The 21,115-nt window shown below is 41.0% G+C and overlaps 1 protein-coding gene across 4 annotated transcripts in view; it reads left to right on the forward strand.

Moving 5' to 3' along the window:
* Window positions 1–21,115, forward strand: part of VAV3 (vav guanine nucleotide exchange factor 3) — a 218,184-nt gene that overhangs the window by 108,877 nt on the left and 88,192 nt on the right. For all 4 annotated transcript variants that reach the window (XM_082227827.1, XM_082227824.1, XM_082227825.1 and 1 more), the window contains exons 3-12: window positions 5,569–5,627; window positions 7,090–7,155; window positions 8,309–8,417; window positions 9,674–9,766; window positions 10,392–10,460; window positions 12,594–12,697; window positions 14,407–14,506; window positions 15,303–15,398; window positions 19,158–19,226; window positions 20,366–20,452. In XM_082227827.1, the coding sequence (XP_082083953.1) occupies window positions 5,569–5,627; window positions 7,090–7,155; window positions 8,309–8,417; window positions 9,674–9,766; window positions 10,392–10,460; window positions 12,594–12,697; window positions 14,407–14,506; window positions 15,303–15,398; window positions 19,158–19,226; window positions 20,366–20,452 (852 nt within the window). The remainder of the gene's footprint in view (window positions 1–5,568; window positions 5,628–7,089; window positions 7,156–8,308; window positions 8,418–9,673; window positions 9,767–10,391; window positions 10,461–12,593; window positions 12,698–14,406; window positions 14,507–15,302; window positions 15,399–19,157; window positions 19,227–20,365; window positions 20,453–21,115) is intronic.

Raw genomic sequence — 21,115 nt, forward strand, 5'->3', positions numbered from 1 at the left:
CAAGAATACTTGGCTAGTTTAGATGTATTCAAGTCTCCAGGGCCAGATGAACTGCATCCAAGAGTATTAAAAGAACTGGCAGATGTGATCTTAGAACCACTAGCAGTCATCTTTGAGAATTCCTGGAGAACAGGCAAAGTCCCAGCAGACCGGAGGAGGGCAAATGTTGTCCCTATTTTCAAAAAGGGGAAAAGAGAGGGCCCAAATAATTACCGCCCAGTCAGTCTGACATCAATACCAGGGAAGATTCTGGAGCAGATCATTAAGCAAACAGTCTGTGAGCACCTAGAAAGGAATGCTGTGATCACCAATAGTCAGCATGGATTTCTGAAAAATAAGTCATGTCAGACTAACCTGATCTCGTTTTTTGACAGAATTACAAGCCTGGTAGATGAAGGGAACACAGTGGATATAGCCTACCTTGATTTCAGCGAGGCATTTGACAAGGTGCCCCATGATATTCTTGTAAAGAAGCTGGTAAAATGCGGTCTTGACTATGCTACCACTCAGTGGATTTGTAACTGGCTGACTGACCGAACCCAAAGGGTGCTCATCAATGGTTCCTCTTCATCCTGGAGAAGAGTGACTAGTGGGGTGCCACAGGGTTCTGTCTTGGGTCCGGTCTTATTCAACATCTTTATCAACGACTTGGATGATGGACTCAAGGGCATCCTGATCAAATTTGCAGATGACACCAAACTAGGAGGGGTGGCTAACACCCCAGAGGACAGGATCACACTTCAAAACAACCTCGACAGATTAGAGAACTGGGCAAAAACAAACAAGATGAATTTTAACAGGGAGAAATGCAAAGTATTGCACTTGGGCAAAAAAAATGAGAGGCACAAATACAAGATGGGTGACACCTGGCTTGAGAGCAGTACATGTGAAAAGGATCTAGGAGTCTTGGTTGACCACAAACTTGACATGAGCCAACAGTGTGACACGGCAGCTAAAAAAGCCAATGCAATTCTGGGCTGCATCAATAGGAGTATAGCATCTAGATCAAGGGAAGTAATAGCGCCACTGTATTCTGCTCTGGTCAGACCTCACCTGGAGTACTGTGTCCAGTTCTGGGCACCACAATTCAAGAAGGACACTGACAAACTGGAATGTGTCCAGAGGAGGGCAACCAAAATGGTCAAAGGCCTGGAAACGATGCCTTATGAGGAACGGCTAAGGGAGCTGGGCATGTTTAGCCTGGAGAAGAGGAGGTTAAGGGGTGATATGATAGCCATGTTCAAATATATAAAAGGATGTCACATAGAGGAGGGAGAAAGGTTGTTTTCTGCTGCTCCAGAGAAGCGGACACAGAGCTATGGATCCAAACTACAAGAAAGAAGATTCCACCTAAACATTAGGAAGAACTTCCTGACAGTAAGAGCTGTTCGACAGTGGAATTTGCTGCCAAGGAGTGTGGTGGAGTCTCCTACTTTGGAGGTCTTTAAGCAGAGGCTTGACAACCATATGTCAGGAGTGCTCTGATGGTGTTTCCTGCTTGGCAGGGGGTTGGACTCGATGGCCCTTGTGGTCTCTTCCAAATCTATGATTCTATGATTCTAAGTGCCCTGGAAATTTCAGCACAATATATATTGCAAAATGTAACATCCCTCTGTAGCCTTTGGTTCTTATACTGTTAAGTTTTGCTGTTTATGCTGAAATGAGAGGATTAAGATTTTTTTTGGGGGGGGGGGATGGGGAAGAAAAGAAGGTGGGACCGTCAGGTGGGATCTGTATGCTACACAGACAAACTTTGCACACTACGAAGTGAAGAACAATTAGGGAGGTACATAGAATTCCGCTGAATTATTATATAATACAATATGGTGGGCACAAATTATGCACTGGAATATCTTTTGTGAAACTTCTTTTTATAGCTTGTTGCTTCCCACACACTGTGCTGAAAAAGAGAGAGCCTGCTATGATGTTAGTAATTAAGAATGATGCCTACTTTCAATTTTGACATGCTTCTGGAAGATTTAACTATCACATTGATGGTGATGTTGCAGACTTGTTTGGTAGCAATTACATTGCCCCACAATAAGGATGCTATTAAAGCCTTTTGAATAGCTTATATCTTGCGGATTGGCTTTTTATTTCTCAACAGTTATTTATGGCATGGTATTTGACAACAAAAAGTGTCAGTAGCAATTGCTTGGCTGGGAAAACAATTTATGTTTATTTGAGGCTCTGGTTCACAAAACTGTTTTGTTACTCATCCTAGAAATTCACAAAACCCTGGAATTCTAGCACAAAGGGGTTGCAGATAATAGTGATATGTTGTTTTATCTGTATATTGTTTTGCTAAGATTGAAGCCTCACACCAGCCTTTGCCAAGCTGGTGCCCTCCAACTGCTCAGGGCTGGGTTGGGTGGGAACAATAGTCTAAAACAGCTGAAAGGCACCAAATTAGCAAAAGTGGGGAGAGATCTCAGTAGATTAGGATGTTAAGGGATGGGCAACTTGATAGATAGGTATCCGGAAGACTAATACAATGGACTGTGAGAGCATCCCAAGGGAAGGTAGGCAGTGGAAGAGAACAGAGGTTGCAAGGGGTTCTGAAAAGAGAGTGCGGGTGAAAGAGAGGTTTGGGGGGGGGGGAGACCCTCACAATGTCTTAAGGCCAAGAGAGGCTCCATTCTGTGGCTGGTATTGGATAATCTTTGCTGGCTTCAGTCTGTGTCATACACATCTCCCTCTTCCATTGCACACTTAGCTTTGGTGCTTCATTCCTGGCTTGCATTGAGCCAGTCTTCTCTATTCCATTTAAAACGTGCAGCTCTCGTTTCATCGTTTCACCGGATCCTCGTTTCACCAGGACCAATCAGATTCTTAGCTACATTAAAAAAGTCTGACTGTCATTCATGGTTGGTGAAGCCAGGACAGTTGATCTGGATGCAGTCTATGTCCACTGGCAAGAAGAGCCTAGAAGCAATGCCAACTGTTGGGTGTGACTGGGAAAAGCAAGTTCTGAATGCTAAATTGTTTTTGAGTAACCAACTAATCCTTAACCTCCACTCTCCTTATTTAGCTTTCAGCTGAATGAAGTTCACCGTGGAGACTGTCAGGGCTCAATATTTCAATAGTTTAGCCAAGAGAAAGGCACAGGGAGTGTGACATTATTGAATATCCTGGATCTCTCAGTGACTTTTCAGTGTCATTAACCATGCTCTCCTTCTGGACTGCCTGGGCTGGGAGTAGAAACTATTGTGTTACAATGGAACCATCCCTACATTACTGGGAAGTTTTAGAACATGGAGCTGGAAGTCTACTAATCACTGTGGGAGTTACTCTTCAAGGATCTCATGCCTCCAATAGCTTTAAACATATACATGAAGCTGCTGCAGGCTAATGTGGAGTAGTCTGCCGCAGCCTGGTGACTAATTATGTTGTTGGACTCACACTCCCATCAGCTGCAGCCAGGGTTCAAGGGTGATAGCAGTTGTAGTCCACAACATCTGGACAGCACAGGGCTGGGGAAGGCTATTCTGGAGGTTTATAGTGAGGCATCTTCAATATGAAGATGACCTCAGCTCTATTTATCCAGGCGTAGTGATGTTTTCTTCATCCCTTCACTCACTTTTTGCAGAGCACCAGTGATGGCATTGTCTGCAGATCATCGTCGTGCTTTCTTTGCAGTTGTTTAATATTTTTCTTGGAGTTTGTTTGTGGCAGCTTTGTAGCTATAGATGGCATTGAATTGCAATGGCTTCCTATGTGTACAGGTAGTAGTAGTGTTGCTGCCCAGGCATCTGAGGTGGAGTGTGGCTTGTATTGGGATTGGGTGGACTATTAGTCCTCCCCCATATATCATCTTTTTTTGCTCAGAACCTTCTGCCTGTCTTCTTAAGCACCATTACCAGAGCAAATATGTGGCAATTTATTTATAAAAAACCCTATATAATGTTACAGTGTTATGATTCTAATATCCATAGCAGAAGAATAAGGCACCAAAATGCAACCACTGAACGTTTCAGGGGGGTGGGAAGTATGTCTGGAAGTGCACTTCTTCATATAATTTTTTTTAAAGGATGGGAAGACAGAAGGAACACCCACACATCCATTAGTATGGATGGAACATCGCAGGCTATAAATACAGGAAGGGACTTTCATTTCCTCTATTGTGTAGAACCTTGCAAGTCCTGGGGGAATAGCGTGATTCAGCGGTGGTAAATGCCTGCAATGCGGGCTGGTCTCATTTTACCAGCTTCTACTGGTACCCCATCTGTAGCTAATGTTCTGCATATCCTGGAATACTCACCTTCACTTCGCTATAATGTGCTCACATGGAATGACTTTGAAAACAGACCTGATCTTAGAATCATAGAATCATAGAGTTGGAATAGACCGCAAGGGCCATCGAGTCCAACCCCCTGCCAAGGCATGGGCCATGCTCTTGAATAGAGCATGACAATAGAATGCTAGTGCTAAAGAGTATGTATCACATCTGAGCTAAAAGAACTCCACTGATAACCAGTTTGTTTCAGGGATAAATTAAAGGTGCTGGTTCGGTCTTCTAAATCTGCCCATGATTTGGGTTCAGGATGCCTGAGGGAGCTCCTTAAAGTTGGAAGACTGCCAAATTTGCCCTTTCAGTAAGTTCCTATTTAGACAGGTATTTCAGCCTCCTCGATTGTGTAATACTACTCTTCCTGTAAGGGTGATGTTTTTGTTCGTTTCTTTACATTGTGAGGTGCTCTCAGAGCCTATTCAAAGAAATGGGCTGTGAATTTTAAACTAAATAAATAGGCTTTGTTTGAGGCTGATAAGTACATTATTTTAAATTGCACTGATATATGTGAGCATTAAGCAATCATGCATGCTGCTTATCTGGCCAGGTGGCCAGTTAAGAATTTCTCTGCACACTCTCTGCACCGCAAAAAAGGAGAACTAAATGTTTAACTGGGATATTGGATCTTTTATGGCTTTAACTCTTCTCCAATTGAAAGAAACCATCTCATTGCAGAGCACAGGAGTAGCTTAAAATTTTAAATTAATGCAGAATAATCCCACACACCAAACAAATTAGCTAACCCACTCACTTCATGCATTATACTTATACTCACTTCTTAAGAACTGAACTTTTATATCTGCCTACTCCATTGATTTCTTGCATTCTATTCTAAGAGTTCATGTCTTAAAAATTAAAAAACTAAGCTGGAATTTGCTGTTAGTTTTGCTGTGTGTTTCTGGAATATGTTTACTGAGAGACCTGGTTGGACTGAAGCGATGGCTTGTCCTACAGTTCCCCCTTTTGGTGACAAGGTAGAAGAGAAATGTTTCTTCCTCAACTATTTTGACTATTTTGTCCTTATGTTCTGCCATTGTATAAACTGGATTTAATGTTGCTTTGCTTTAAATATTGGTTAAATTTTGAAGTTTTTTTTTTTTGCTTCTTGCTAAAATTTACAGTAACAGTCCAATTCCTGTTTCCCCTCACTCATTCCCATCCCAACCAATGATAGCATGACATGTTAGGCATTCACGCTCATTATTTTATGGCATTTCAATTATGGCATATGGTTTTTATTTCTGTAACTAAACAAATGTTTTCAATTCTTTCTGCAGGTTATAGAAACATTATCCAAGCTTTCCCGCACTCCTATTGCATTAGTCACCGGAATAAGGTACAATGTAGTTGTAGATTCTGTTTTTAACTTTTACTGTGGCTGATAACTTGAATAACATCTGTGAAATCTTTCTCCATCTAGCAGATGAGTTACAGTTAAATGATGAATGTTAAAATGCTACCACACAGTTGTTTCTTTAAAATGGAGGTGTACTTTAAGAACTGGGTTTATAATAAAACCATTCCCTTACGCAGCATAAAATACTTAAACTTGTATTCACTGTGTACACAGTAGAAATAAACAAGGAAATGTGTGCACAAAGGTGCCAGCAGAGTTCAAAATAATATGATAAAATAACTACATATGACTATCTATCTATCACCTAATCTATCTATACACTGTTTGATTTATATACCACTTGATTGTAAGAGAAAAACCTTGTTACTGGGTTTCTTCCTTTGATTACTTTACTGGGCATGTGCTGACTGAAGTACTTAAGTCGTTTGAGAATTTAACAAAATGAGTGGAGTGGTGGGGTGTTCGGAATATTAGTGAAATTCAGCAAGCAGAATGTTCAAACTTCTTAGTGCTGCTGAATGAGATGGTATTCATGCAAATGTGGAATGATGGCAACTATGGAATGATTGTATATCTGTCTAACAAGTGAAAATATGAATGAGCTTTGTGCCCACACATTCAGCTCTTCCCCTCTTCCTTCCTTTCCCTTTCTTTTCCGGGTCCTGTGATATGCCAGAAATGCTTCAATGAAGCAAACCAGGAAGCTACCAGGCCATAACAAGCCAGGGCTGTAAGTCCTGGTTTGAAGCTAGGTTAAGATCCTAGCCTGTCCCGAACCTGGAATGCTTAGCTTCCCAGTTTTGACAAGTTGTAAAACTATTGTTTATTTTACACTTTTTGGCTTATGTACTCATAAGCGAGGTGTGAGGATGGTGCACAGAGCCAAACCTGTGCATATCTTGAGGCCCAATATATTCATCCGAGTGAAGATGGTATATGGCCATCTACAGCCAGCAACTTTAGTCTGACTTACATTATATTGAATTGTTCATTCTTTAGACATGCTCAGGCTTGGTGCAAATGTAACAAGAGGCTTCTCTCAACGGTGGTTAAGGGGTTGGGAGTGGACTGCAGGATCACACACTTAGCTGGAGTAAAGGCCCTACTTGTCTCCGTAATGCTGATCAAGCATTCCATTGGTAGCAGTGTTAACTGTGGTTAAACTTAGCAAGAGTCCCCACTTAACTAGGACTGGAAACTGACTTCAAAGGGCAAAAGGTGAGAAATATCTGAAATTGTCCTCTATATGCTAGAAAAGGGTTGGTAGAAACACAAAACCTTTCAGATACATGAATGCATGCAGGCTGGTAGTGCAGCCTCACACTACATGTGGTATACATATTTGTGTGTGTGTGCACGTGCATTATTTCTTACACATCTAGGGAAAGGTGAACATTCAGGTTTATGACAGTTTTTTTACTTTTATATTTTGTCTCCATAGGCCATTTCCTACAGAAGAGAGCGTGAATGATGAAGACATTTACAAAGGCCTTCCAGATTTAATAGAGTAGGTTGTACATCTGTGGACTCTACAGCATCAGTTATGTGAAGGAGAAAATGGAACTGTTTTGACCAACGAACAAAATATACTGTGTTGTACATGTGTCTGAGAAACATCTAGATTCTGCTGCCTGTTGACTACATACAGCCCCCTCAAGAGGTTTTGTGGTCCCTCAAGCCCCCCCCCGCATTTATCCATTTTAATTTTTCATATATATATATATATAATATTTATTGACTGCTCCCATAGGTACCGTGCTGCCAAGAGTTTATTTTGTCACCCCTAAATTTATCCATTTAATTGAATTTCCTTCCAATCATTCCTGCAGGGCCCCCCATTGTGATGGCAAAAGTTTCTGGTGACCCCGTCAGGACCAAAATGTGACATTAAAAGCAAAAATAAAAAAACCCACAACCATACCAGGTTTTTAACAATTTGGCCATGTCCATTTTGACATGTGGCATTTGGAAGCTGGATCAGAGGTCCCTTTGTCCCAAAAAAGGTTAGCCACCCCTGATCTCAATGGAAGTGGAAGATTTTGATATTTCCAGAGGAGGACAAGAAGGGCAGAACAACATTACGCCAGGTTATGTTGCTCTACCCTCCTTGTCGTCCTCCAGAAATGTTGTTGTTGTTGTTTAGTCGTTTACTCGTGTCCAACTCTTCATGACCCCGTGGACCAGAGCACGCCAGGCAATCCTGTCTTACACTGCCTCCCTCAGTTTGGTCAAACTCATGTTCATAGCTTCGAGAACACTGTCCAACCATCTCATCCTCTGTCGTCCCCTTCTCCTTGTGCCCTCCATCTTTCCAAACATCAGAGTTTTTTCCAGGGAGTCTTCTCTGCTCATGAGGTGGCCAAAGTATTGGAGCCTCAGCTTCACGATCTGTCCTTCCAGTGAGCACTCAGGGCTGATTTCCTTAAGAATGGATAGGTTTGATCTTCTTGCAGTCCATGGGACTCTCAAGAGTCTCCTCCAGCACCATAATTCCTCCAGCACCATAATTCAAAACCAGAAATATTAGAACCTTTCAAAAGGGTTAAGACTTGTTCTACATCCCATTGTGCCTATAATTTTAAAAGGCCCAAATGTTCTTCAAATTCTATTGTTAACGTTCTTAATTATGTTGTCTTTTCTCCTCCCGCTTTGTGTTCTAGTGAAAGTGGTGTAGATGAAGATGAAGACCTTTATGATTGTGTTTATGGGGACGACGAAGGTGGCGAAGTCTATGAAGACCTGATGAAAGCTGAAGCAGCACACCAGCCAGTAGGGTTCAACTCTTTGTTTATTTATTAATTTTTCTATACCACCCTTCATCCGAGGATTCACAGAGCGGTTTACAATATAGAAACTCAAAAATACATAGCACAGTAACAAACAAAAACAATAACCCCCATCACCACTTAAAAGGTTGTAGATTGTTTAATTAGCCAGGGAGAAGAGGAATGTTTTGCCTGGTGCCTAGAGCTATGTAATGAAGGTGCAAGGCAAGCCTCTCAAGGGAGAGCATTCCACCAGTGGTGAGTCACTGCAGAAAAGGCCCATTCTTGTGTTGCCACCCTCCAGACTTCTCGTGGAGGCAAGGGCCTCAGATGATGATCGCAGTGTCTGGTTGCTTTATTGTTTGATAAAACAGAGGGGTAAATCAAAGCAGATCAATATGAATAAATATTTGACATTCTTATTTTGAATATTCTTTCTGCTAAGACTACACTGTTGTCTTCTTGTAGTTTTGGGATCTTGTGGGAAATATATATGGCAAGAGGACCCCAGCTCTGTGGGCTGCCCCATTTGTCTAGCTGCACCTACTGTGGCATATTTCTATTCTCTGCCTACTGCAGTCTTCCACATGTTAGTGCTCTTTGGTGTTTTGGACCCCAACTCTCATCAGTGTATGAGACTTTGAAGCTATCTCTTCTGATCTTTTATTTTAAAAAAAATAAAATGAAAATGGGGATTAAAAACCAAAAAAATTGGAAGAGCTAGCTTCAAATTCTCATACATGTAAGAGTAAGAATATCAAGAAATTCAAAGTTTGTAATGTCTGGAGACACGTTGAAGCCCCAAGCCCTTTCATGCAGAGGCTTGGTGGAAGAAAGAAGTCCAGAAATTGGGAAATTATTTGTTGCAAGAGTTTTTTTGAGTCTGCCACTTCCACCAGCCATTGGCTACGATGGCTGGGGCTGATGGGGAGTTCTAGTCCAAGGCATGAGGTGGGGGAGGCTGGCCAACAACCCCTGTAAAATAATAGAATTGTAGAGTTGGAAAGGGACCACAAGGAATGTGTAGTTCAACCCCCTGCAATGCAGGAACCTTTGCGGGCTCAAACCCACAACCCTGAAATTCTACCAACTGAGCTAGCTCAGCACATATGTCCTTCAGCCCAAATAATAAATCTGAAAACATTTTGTTGCCAACTGATCATAAACTCTGACAGCTGTCAAAGCAATATGTTGTAATAGGAAAGTGTCCTGAAATCAACATGTTTCACGTCTACAAATAACTTCTTGTTGGCTTGGCAGAAATGTCCTGAAAACGACATAAGAAGCTGTTGCCTTTCTGAAATAAAACAAACCGAAGAGAAATACACAGAAACATTGGAATCCATTGAAAAGGTAAAGTGACCTGGCAAAACAATCAGGAGCACCATTCCAGCTGGGGAGTGCAGAGAAAGGGTGTGGCTGGTGAGGCAGTCTGGGTGGACCACCATTACTCTCCCAGCTTCCCAACACAGTGGGCTGCTGGCACATACTGAGAGAGAGAGAGAGAGAGAGAGAGGGGCGAGGGGTGAGCTGCCGGGAGCTTGGCCCAGTGCAGCATGCAATCAACCAAGGCAACTATTTGTAAACAAATAATAAACTTCCATAAAAATGGCAAAAGTAATTTCTCCCCCCAATAGTTTTTATCTTAAACAATCGCAAACACTGTAAATAAAGAGGTCACTTGCGATCAGTGATTAGCCCTTTCATCTTGTGGAATGAAATGTGCCTCCAAATTTAATTAAGGGGGGAAAAGTTTTCCTTGGCTACCAGAAGTTTGGGCAGCACTGGTTTATACCCATTGTCACGTAGGGTATGCAAAGCTAATAAAGGCAGTCACAAGACATATACATCTAAAATACAGAGTGTGGGGGTCATTGCTACCCTTGCCCTCTCTGAATAGGAATCACATATTCAGAAATGTCCTTTGTTAGTGGGTGGCAAAATATGTTAATGCAGTATGTGTTCATTTCTCTTACAGTTTTTTATGGTTCCCCTGAAAAGGTTTCTGACCACTTCAGAGTTTGAGACAGTATTCATCAACATTCCCGTATGTAATGCCTTGGGATGTTTTGTTTGTTGTCCTCAGTTATGTGGAAGTCTACAAGATACTATTTGAGAATACTGTTAGGGTAGAGATAGATGTGATATACAAAAGAGGCTTCCTTCTGGTTTCCTGGTTTAATAGGTAGATGGGTTTAGGTAACAACTTACAGAAAGGTGGGCACCACCTTGGGTCCCCAGATGTGGATAGATACAACATCCATGATCCACTGCCAGTTTAGCTCAATGGTCAAGGATCCACTGCCAGTTTAGCTCAATGTTGGGAGTTGTAGTCCAGTCACACCTGGAGACCCAAAGTTGAACACTGATCTAGGCAACTATAAATGCATGACATGAGGAGCTGGTGTACTTGGGGTACTGTAAACTCAACTGCTTGGTGTGTGAAGTGTGTGTAAAGATAATTCAGAGCAGCTCTGTGATCATCACCTGCCTCATTCATTCATTTTATTTGTATGTCACTTTTCCATGCCAAAAAAAAAGCACACTCAAAGTGGCTTACAACAAAGAAAACAAGACATTTCAAAACCTAGCAGTGCAAAAAGAATCTCCTAATAACATAGGAGCCATTAGCAACATCTAGCATCCAATAACAAAAAAAATCAAGGGGGCTTTACAGTTTCACCTTAGTCCTAGAAATACCCTCTCCATGATGATTCTCACAGCAGCGGGCAGAGGGCAGGGTAGCTGATGTTCCTCATGATGTTTGGTAGTCCACAGCTATGAAGAGAGATCTGGTCCTGCATAGTGCACCTGTTTTGTCTGTCCAAGGACACGGGTGGTGCTGTGGTCTAAACCATTGTGCCTCTTGGGCTGGACTTGCTGGTCGGCGGGTCAAATCCCCGTGATAGGGTGAGCTCCCGTTGCTCTGTCCCAGCTCCTGTCAACCTAGCAGTTTGAAAGCATGCCAATGCGAGTAGATAAATAGGTACCGCTGCGGCGGGAAGGTAAACGGCGTTTCCATGCACTCTGGCTTCTGTGATGGTGTTCTATTGCACCAGAAGCAGTTTAGTCATGCTGGCCACATGACCCAGAAAGCTGTCTGTGGACAAATGCCGGCTCCCTCAGCCTGAAAGCAAGATGAGCGCCGCAACCCCATGGTTGCCTTTGACTGGACTTAACTGTCCAGGGGTCCTTTACCTCTTTTGCATCCCTAATATGTCTCTGGCCACAAGAGCACTTGACTGTAAATTCTTGAAAGATGAGGGGTTATTTTAGATGGCTCTTATTTCAGCCTTGCAGAGCTTTGCGAATATATACCTGTAAATTTATGAGAACACTTGGAAATGTGGAAAATCTACAAACTCTGTAAATAGAAATGTTTATTGCTTTTCCACTCTGCTTGTCTCAGCACCTTCTGTTTCTTGAGCAAGACATTAAGATTTCAATTAGCTTGTCAGTATGATGCTATTCAGCTGTCCAGTGTAATGTGCCAAATGATTTTTTTGTTGAAGTAGTGGGATATGAATCTTTAATTCTTTTATCTCTAAAACCTGGAGCAGGTATAATGCCAACCAGTGACTAGACTGGGCTAGGTGATCGCTTGGCTTCCCTTCCCCTTTTCATGTGCAAATACATCGCATCCTTTGCACCTGGATCTTTCATTAAAATCTGTTTTAAGAAACTGGCTTTAGTTAGGGAAATGAAGCTTAGATTTTTCCTGGGTTCATTTTAACTGTAATAAAATTTAGTCTCATTCAACAATGGACTTAAATGGAGGGTGCTTGGGGATGGGGATGGATGGGGAAGAGTTTTTGTAGCCTGCCGTCTTAAACCCAGGTCTGCACCAGGCCCAACATGTTTACTTGCCTTAAAATGTTATAATTTTACCATAGAACTGAGACAAATTCTATGTCTCCAACATAGAGGGGAAGGTGTTTTACATTTCTTAAACATTTGCAGTTTTAAGTTTAATGAGTAGATATATAACTATGTATATTCAATATATCTTTATTGTGCCATCTTTTTCATTCAAAAGATATAATTCAATTATAAGGTGTCTAGGATGAATCAATCTATGAATTATTTTATTGTATAATTTTACCGTATACGTGAAAACAGTGGCTTTACATGGCAGTATCAAACATAATTGTAGAAGTTTTATAGGATGTTTTTGTTGTAGGATTTGGTGAAAATCCACAGAAGTTTAACACAGGATATTCATGAATCCATCGTAAACAAAAGTGACCAGAACCTGTATCAAATTTTTATAAGCTACAAGGAAAGGTAATTACTGAGTTTTTAAAATGCACAATGTCGATAACTTTAACATAAGCTATTCATATTCCTTTATGCATTAGAAATCTACTCTTGTTTTGTGTAGTGTGCTTTTAGAGAAACTGTATTTAATTTTTTATTATAACCAGAGATAGTATGTGTAACATTAGCATATAGCTTTAAATGTGCTGAATGCTAAACCAAATTTCAGAGAGCATTATTCTTTAGTATATACTGTGTCAGTCTCCCTGTTCTCTGTTCATATGTTGTTACAGTGCTGTTTTCTTTTCACAACTCTCAGCCTTATTTTGCATAAAATAATGTCATGTTATCTCAAAGTGCAATACACATATTGATGAATAGTCTACATGCTGCTCAGATGTTATCTATTTTGACGTTCTGACCTCATCATCCTCTTCTCTTGATCTTAAATAACCAAGAACCTATGACTGATGCAAAACACTGTTATTCATTCCATGACTTTATCAGGGCTCTGTGTGCCTTAGCATCCACTCTTTCACATTAACCTTCAGTAGCTTCACATCCTACCATCTTCCAGGAACCAGGGAGGGAATAGATGGCTAGGGAGAGCAGCAAGCCTGTTCACCTCCTTCCTGTGAATGCTAATCGGGAAGAGTATCCTGACTCTCAAGAATTTTCTATGCTGTGTTCTCTTGATCTTTTACTGATCTACATATTCAGATACCTTTGAAGCATAGAATTATTAGGTTTGCACCATTTCATAAAGCAAGCGGGATTAAATGCATGTTTTGAATGCTGCTCCGTGTTTTTTTTTATAAAAAAAATTAACACAGCTTCATGCACAAAGCACGTTAGCATTTGGGGGCAAAGGCTTGGATAGACATGTGAGCTTTCCATAGATGGGGAGTTTTTGATTCACCCATGACATGCACTTTCTGTTTGTATTCTGAAGTGGGTCAGCCCCAGGTAGGTTGTGTTTGTAGGGCTTTGTTTTCATTTATATTCCCTTACAACAGGATTCAGAGCAATGGTAAGACTGAGAACTGAACATCACAAGTACTTGAAACATTATTATTGTGGTGGAAAGAAGCCATTTTTAAATGCAGAAAATGTTAATGGAAAAGAATAGCTTATTGCACAAGGGAGTTTTGAAATTATTGTGCTTCCTTTCCATAGCTTATGAAAATCTGTCAAAGTAAGTCTGTCTGATCTTTGTGACTGTTGCCACTTGGTTCTTTGAGCCAACATGTTATTATCTTGACTTAAATGCTCATATAACGTAAATGGGTAAATGGGTATGCTTGCCCTGCTGTTGCTATAAAAAAAGGACTCGGTGTAATTAATCTGGTGCTAATCCTACACTGCAGAGTATTATTCATCAAATCCTTTGAAGTCTGCCCATTAACATAACAAATACTAATAAGACTTGTTCTGTTCCAAAAGGTTTTTGCAGCTGTATTTTTAAGTTAATAAAATGTAGGCATTAAACCACAGCACATACTTTGAAGTGGGTGTTACACTTTTGAACACCTGTAGAGACTGACACACACGTTCCTAAGAGGCCAATCTGTATGCAATGATGGCAATCTATGGTAGAACAAGAATGATGGGATGCAGCTGGAAAACAGCAGCCCCTTCCAGGGTTGGGGTGTAAGAAGACAAAGCCTTGTGTGGAAATTGAAGTTGGTGGAGTTGATAAAAAGATTAATTGCTTGTTCTCTTTCCTCTTGATCTAGATTAGTTATTTATGGGCAGTACTGCAGTCAAGTAGAAACAGCCATATCCTGTTTGGATAACATTTCCAAGACCAAAGAAGATGTTAAATTGAAACTGGAGGTATCACTGAAACTGCTCTTCTTAAAACAAACAAACTGTACCTTGATCTCGAATCGTAGCATGGAGAGTATGGATTGTATTCACCTACGTTCTACCCACAGTGACCCACTGAAGTCAATGCACATAATTTAGTCCATTAATTTCAGTGACTCACAACCCTATATTTCAATCTGTGTCTTATGAGTTCATTTCTACAAAATTGGAATTAGGCCTGTGGTAGGATCCTGAGGTGGTAGAGTGAATTGCCCGTGGGGGATACCATGTTTGATTTTTTTCCCATAGGAGGAAAAAAAATCCCACATTTCAGGTAGCAATGTTGTAACCTATCCCACTTCTTGCTGTCATGCATTTTTATATGGGGGAAGTTGTTATACAAGAGAGTATGAAAAAGCAACCCATCACCTCTTGTCTGAAGAGACAAATTCATGGAGGATAAGGTTATTAATGCCTACTAGCCATCATGGCTATGTTCTGTCTCCACTGTTGGAGGCAGTGTGCTTCTGAATGCCAGTTCCCAGGAATCACAAGTGAGAGAGTGCTGTTGCACTCAGGTCCTGCCTTTGGAATTCCATAAACAACTGGCTGCTGTGAGAATAAGTTACTGGACCAGATGGGCCCATTCGCTTGATCCTGCAGACCTTATGTTCTTATGTGATACAGTCCATTCTATAACCTCAGAACTCTACCTGTTGCCACCAGTCTGGATAACTGGTCTGCCTGCTTCAGAAAATCAAAGACGTTACTTTGCTGTATTGATTATACCAAGTCATATCGAACCCTTTGCTTCTTTAAATAGGAATGTTCCAAAAGAGCCAATAATGGGAAGTTTACTTTGCGGGATCTTCTTGTGGTTCCAATGCAGCGAGTTCTGAAATACCATCTTCTGCTTCAGGTACTTCACCTTTAGATTATATGAACTTCACACTGTTTTTATCAGTTCTCAACCATTAGCTCAGGTTGTCGCCTTCTAACCCAAGTAGCATAGCTGTTATGGAACTTTTCCAGTTCGAATTGTGGTCATGTCAGTGCCACAGATTGTGTTTTCCATTCAAAGCACAAAGTGGTAGGTCAGAAGTCCTACACCTAGTGCCATTCAGAATACCCTGCCAAATTTACTCTGCTTTCTTTTGTTGGTTTTTTTGTTTCCTTTCCAGTGGCTGTACGCTCACCCTCTTTGGTGTGGAGTACTTGCCTCTGTTGCTGTTGTATATTCCCTTGATATGCAACATAGTTGTCTCTCTCAGGATCAGTGCTAGTTCTCTCCCCACTTCCAGTCTCCTTAGCTTATTCAGTTTTTTTCTCATTGCAACAAGAAAATAATAATAATAATAATTTGTATCCCGCCCTCCCCGGCCAAAACCAGGCTCAGAGCTGTTAACAACAGGTAAAAATAGCACAGTGTATATACAATTGCACAATCAAATAATAATAATAATAATAATAATAATAATAATAATAATAATAATATTTTTTTATTTGTATTCCACCCTCCCCATCCGAAGCTGGGCTCAGAGTGGCTAACAATAGTAAAATGATACAACATTCTAAAATCATTCCATTATAAAATCAGTTCAAATCAGATTAATGGCAACCATTGGGCTAGAGTTCTGTGAGGATTGCCAAAGGAGGGGGTCAGGCTGTGCCCTGGCCAAAGGCCTGGTGGAACAGCTCTGTCTTGCACGCCCTGTGGAAAGATGTCAAGTCCTGCAGAGCCCTAGTCTATTGTGACAGAGTGTTCCACCAGATCAGAGCCCCAGCCGAAAAAGCGCTGGCTCTGGTTGAGGCCAGCCTAACCTCTCTGTGGCCCAGGACCTCCAAGATGTTTTTGCTTGAAGCCCATAAGATCCTCCGTGGGACATACCAGGAGAAATAAATTCTAGAATCAATTCACAATCAAATTAATGACAACCATTGGGTTAGAGTTCTATGAAGATTACAGAAGGAGAGAGGGGGTCAGACTGTGCCTTGGCCAAAGGCCTGGTGGAATAGCTCCGTCTTGCAGGCCCTGCGGAAAGATGTCAAGTCTTTCTCTAAAAGAGAATAACACCAGTCACAGAAAAAAATCAAAATAAAATAAGCAGCAGGTAATGACGCCACTACAACGTATTCAAAGAGTAGCGTAAATATTTAAAGCCTGGGAAAATGAAAATCTCCTCACCTGCTACACATTGTATCATTTAGTACAGGGCAACCTCCCCCCCCCCCCGGCATGGCTTCATTCCTTTGCAGTTAATCTCTGTTTCTGTTTTAATATGATCACAACCACTGACTGTTTCTCTCTCTTTTTCATGCTTGTGAGAGAAAGAGATGCAATAGTGGTGTTGATGGTGGTCTTAAGAGAGAGATTGCATGTGCAGGTGTGATCTTAACCTCCCCCCCCCCCCGCCTCATCACCTGTTTGCCAAGGGCTGCAGCTTGTTGCACTGTGTTCTCACATTGTGAGTTTTCCCACCCATGAGCCATGTCACTGGCATTCATTGGCAAGAACAGCATGATGGCCCTGACTCATGCAGAGAGTTGTATTAATGATGCACCTGTCAAGGGGTGGGCAACTTGCCCTAGGGATTTCAAGCCGCATGATAATTGCAGTAAAGCACTGAGAATAAACCACAGAAGACTGCCATTATTTAGAAAGATTCCCTAAGCCTGTTGGACAATAATTTAAGACTGATTTCGCAGTAACTTGAGTCAAAATACAACAAAACAATAATAAAATAATCTGGTGCATTCAGATAGTGCTACCAAGCTGATGCTAGGTGATGCTTTTCATGCGTGCCTCTGCTTTTTGAAGTTGAAGCTGGACAAGGCTCAAGCACTTTCTAGCCTATTTTCTTGCTGTACTGAATTATAATAAAGCAATAGTTATTTTGAATGCTTCCCATTATAACCCACGGAGCTTGTGGCTTCTGTGCAGTTAGTCCTATAATGAGGCTAGAGAGTCCTATAAATATCATTTGATAGCTGTGCTGGGAGACTCATTAGTTCAGTTGCAAGGAAATATATTACTCCATTAGACTGTCAGCTTTGCTGATGCTTATAAAACGTCATTTTAAAAAGAACTTCTACCTGTTCAAGAAGCAATTTCCCCCCTTCCCTTTGCAGTGTTCTTTGCCATTGTGTATATCACGCTTCCTGAAATGCATCTGAGTGAACTGAGTTTCCAGCATGGTTTAACAGTTAATCCTTCCTCCTAGGGAACTCTGGGAATTGTAGTTCTTATGAGAGGATTGGAAGCCTTCTAACAACTCTCAGCACACTTTAAAAAACTACAGTCCCTAGGATTCTTTGTGGAAGCCATGACTGCTTAAGGTGCTATGATACTCCTTTAAATGTATATTGCAGAAGGGTCCTCCATTGTCTGAAACCAATGATACAAGATTGCAGTGGGGGCTCAGTTCAGTAAACTGGTCTAATTCCTCTTCCAAACATTTACTTCCCCTCCTAATACCTGTTATAGTACTATCCAGTGCTACTTGAAGTATTTGTAGCCTTTCGCATTAAGGCTGAAACCTAGATAGGAAATTTTAGGCAGAAAGGCCCACCTAAATTTCTGCCCTTTTCCTTGATGCTCGAGAATGAAAGGATTCTTGAAAGGAATCTGCTTTCCATGAAATCCCTGAATACGTAGTCCAGTAATGGAGAAAGGGAACTAAAAAAGGCTTGGCTATTGAGGATGAGTCAGGGAATAATTTGCCTTGTGAGATTTTAGGAGTTACATACAAATTTTGAAGTGTTTATAAATAAGTATGGGGAAGTGTAGATCAGTTACACAAAGCACACAGGGTATAGGAGGAGGGGGGTATCAGTACAATCCTCTGTATGTCTACTCATGGTGCTTCCAGACTTTTGCCTTTTTTGGGTGGGATTCAGTCACATACTGGTGAATTTACATTGCCGCAATTAAAGCTGATTTGGAGCTCTTGGGCAACAAAACAACCTTTCCCCCAAAGATCAGACCTTTGGCAACAAGGAAATACACTGGAAAGTGTGGAATAGCACTTGCTTGTTACAGGATCATCTAGCCTCTCCACAGACAAATAAGAATGAATGCTCATTCAATAGTAATTGTCATATAATCTCCTTGCAAATAAATCAGGATGAGTGCTTAGTAAATAGGCCATCTGGAAGCCCCCTCAGCAGTGAAACCCATTTATTTCGTATTCTATGGTAAGTCTGCCTGAATAAGTCTGCAGCCTAAATAAATGTGTAAGAAAAAAACATGAATAGATAAAATTAGCTTGGAATTGTGATGAATTTCTATGAAATTTAACCCATGTTCTGAAATGAAAATTAATCCCATGGGCTTCTGCAATATTGCCCTCTGAAACTCTGAGGGTAAAACATGAAAATTTAATCTCAAAGTTACTGAGAAGGCTGTTTTTCAGATCCTTAGATTTGGTACTGTTATGTGGAGGGCAACATTCCAGATATAGGCTTTAATAGTGAAAACCGTGTCTTCACTTCATGTCTTGAATAAAGCATGTGAGATATAGCATATACATAAAATACCTCATATTCTGGGCTTCTACAGATAATGATGGGATCAGCCCATCATTTTCTGTTTTTAAATACTGATAAGTTCAGCATTTTTAAAAATGCCTTGAATGGCCAATAGCTATCACAAGAAATATCTGTGTATTCTTCTATACAGGAGTTGGTAAAACATACTAGTGACCAAACTGAGAAGAACAATCTGAAACAGGCACTGGATGCAATGAAGGTAAGTGTGACTAACAGATTGGATATGTAAACTCTCTCTGGCGTAAAATTGTAAGAGTCTTTTCTGGAGAGAAATTAAATATATATCTACCTGCAACGTGTTGTTTCTGCATTACTGCACACCAGCTCATATATTCACTAATACCCAAAAGCAGGTGTAGAGTTTTCCCAATTCAGAGCCAAGCTCATCAGAACAAATTAATAACTGATGTTTGAAAGTAAAAGGCTCAATAGCTTTGTTGTGTGTTAAATGCATGTTAACTTCAGTCCGCTTGATTGCACATTGTTTCTCCTATTTAAAGCACAAAATATAATGCAAACCTATATAAGAAACTGACTTACACACTGAGCCAGACCATGGGTTCTAGCTCAGTATAGTCTACACTAACCGGGAACACCTCTCCAGAGTCTCAGGCACCAAGTCTCTCTCAGCCCTCCTTGCAGATGCTGGGATTGAATCTCATATCTTCTAGATAGGAAGCAGATGCTCTGTCGTTGAGCTATGACCCCACCTAAATCATCTACGTGCATGGCATGCATAATTGGTTTGACTACACATCTCTAGTTTTATTCCTAGCTTTATATTATTATCTGTTGAGTCAGTTCATGGAGGGAGATCAGTCTTGCAGCCATTCTAACTGTGTTGCTGCAGGAAGATTTTGTGAAAAAAAGCTTTCATGTTCAGTTTTCGAAGTGAGCATATGAGCTATTGCTATATCATTCAATTGTTTCTGGAGCTCTTAGTTCTGAGCCCTATTTGGTTTTTTTGACTATCTTAAGCATACTGTATGTTCTCACACTGTGGTAGAAAGAGGTTTACATTTAAAGGTTTGCTTTGTTCTCTCTGCCTCACAAAGGAAGTGTGAGCAGGCTATTCATCTCCCACTCCTCCCTCACTACAGAAAAATTGGTCAAGGAAGCTTGATTGACCTGACACATGGTACTGTCTACATGATATGCAGGGTGGGTGATGTGTCCCACAATTTATATTTATGTACAGTTTGTACCTGCTAATGTTTTAATACATAACTGCTTCTACTGTAGCTTGGGAAGTGTCTCTTAGTAGTAAATTTATCTAATTAAGTGTAACAATTTAGCCCATGGCTGTTGCACCTCAGATATCTCTCTTCTGTGTTTTAGGACTTGGCTCAGTATGTAAATGAAGTGAAGCGAGATAATGAAACCCTCCGTGAAATTAAACAATTTCAGTCATCAATTGAGAATTTGGTATGTCTCTGTCTTGTGTTACCCTTCAAACTTTGTATGTTGTTTATTGTTCCTTTTCGGGGTGATCTTGCTGCTGCTTCATTCTTAAAAGTAGGAGCTTGGACAAAGGCAAAGTCTGAGTTTGAGCACACAGAGAGCTGAGAGTGAAAATCCTGGCAGGGCTGGAATTGGAGTCAGAGTGGAGTTCTGGGGCCAACTGAGAGAGGCAGGATGAATGGCAGGCCCAGAGGCAGAGACAAGATGTTGCAAGTGGGGCTGGAACATAGATGTAGTAATCAGGTAAATAAGGAAGTTGGGAGAGGGGGATGGCGTGCAGGCTGTCAGGAGGAAGAGGAACATGGAAGCTGAGGGACGTAAATAACCTAGATCAGCAACAGAGAGACATAAAGGCAAGGCAGGAGTCTGATGGTTGACCTGAAAGTATATAGGTTAATCAGGTCAGAAGGGACCAAGTGAGCTTCTTGCATGTTTGCAGGGTGATGGTGATTATGGTGGTGGAAAACTTTGGTGAAACTGAAAAAGGCAATGTTACTTTCTTATTTCTGCCACTCTGCAATCTTAAGTGACTCTAAAAAGAATCTTTGGAGTAGCTTGGGGGACAATTATTTTTTTTAAAAAAAATATAGCTTGGATAAGTTCATAGCACCAAGGTGGTTCTTGAAG

Source organism: Podarcis vaucheri (genome assembly GCF_965113315.1).
Source record: "Podarcis vaucheri genome assembly, chromosome: 6".
Classification (NCBI taxonomy): domain Eukaryota; kingdom Metazoa; phylum Chordata; class Lepidosauria; order Squamata; family Lacertidae; genus Podarcis; species Podarcis vaucheri.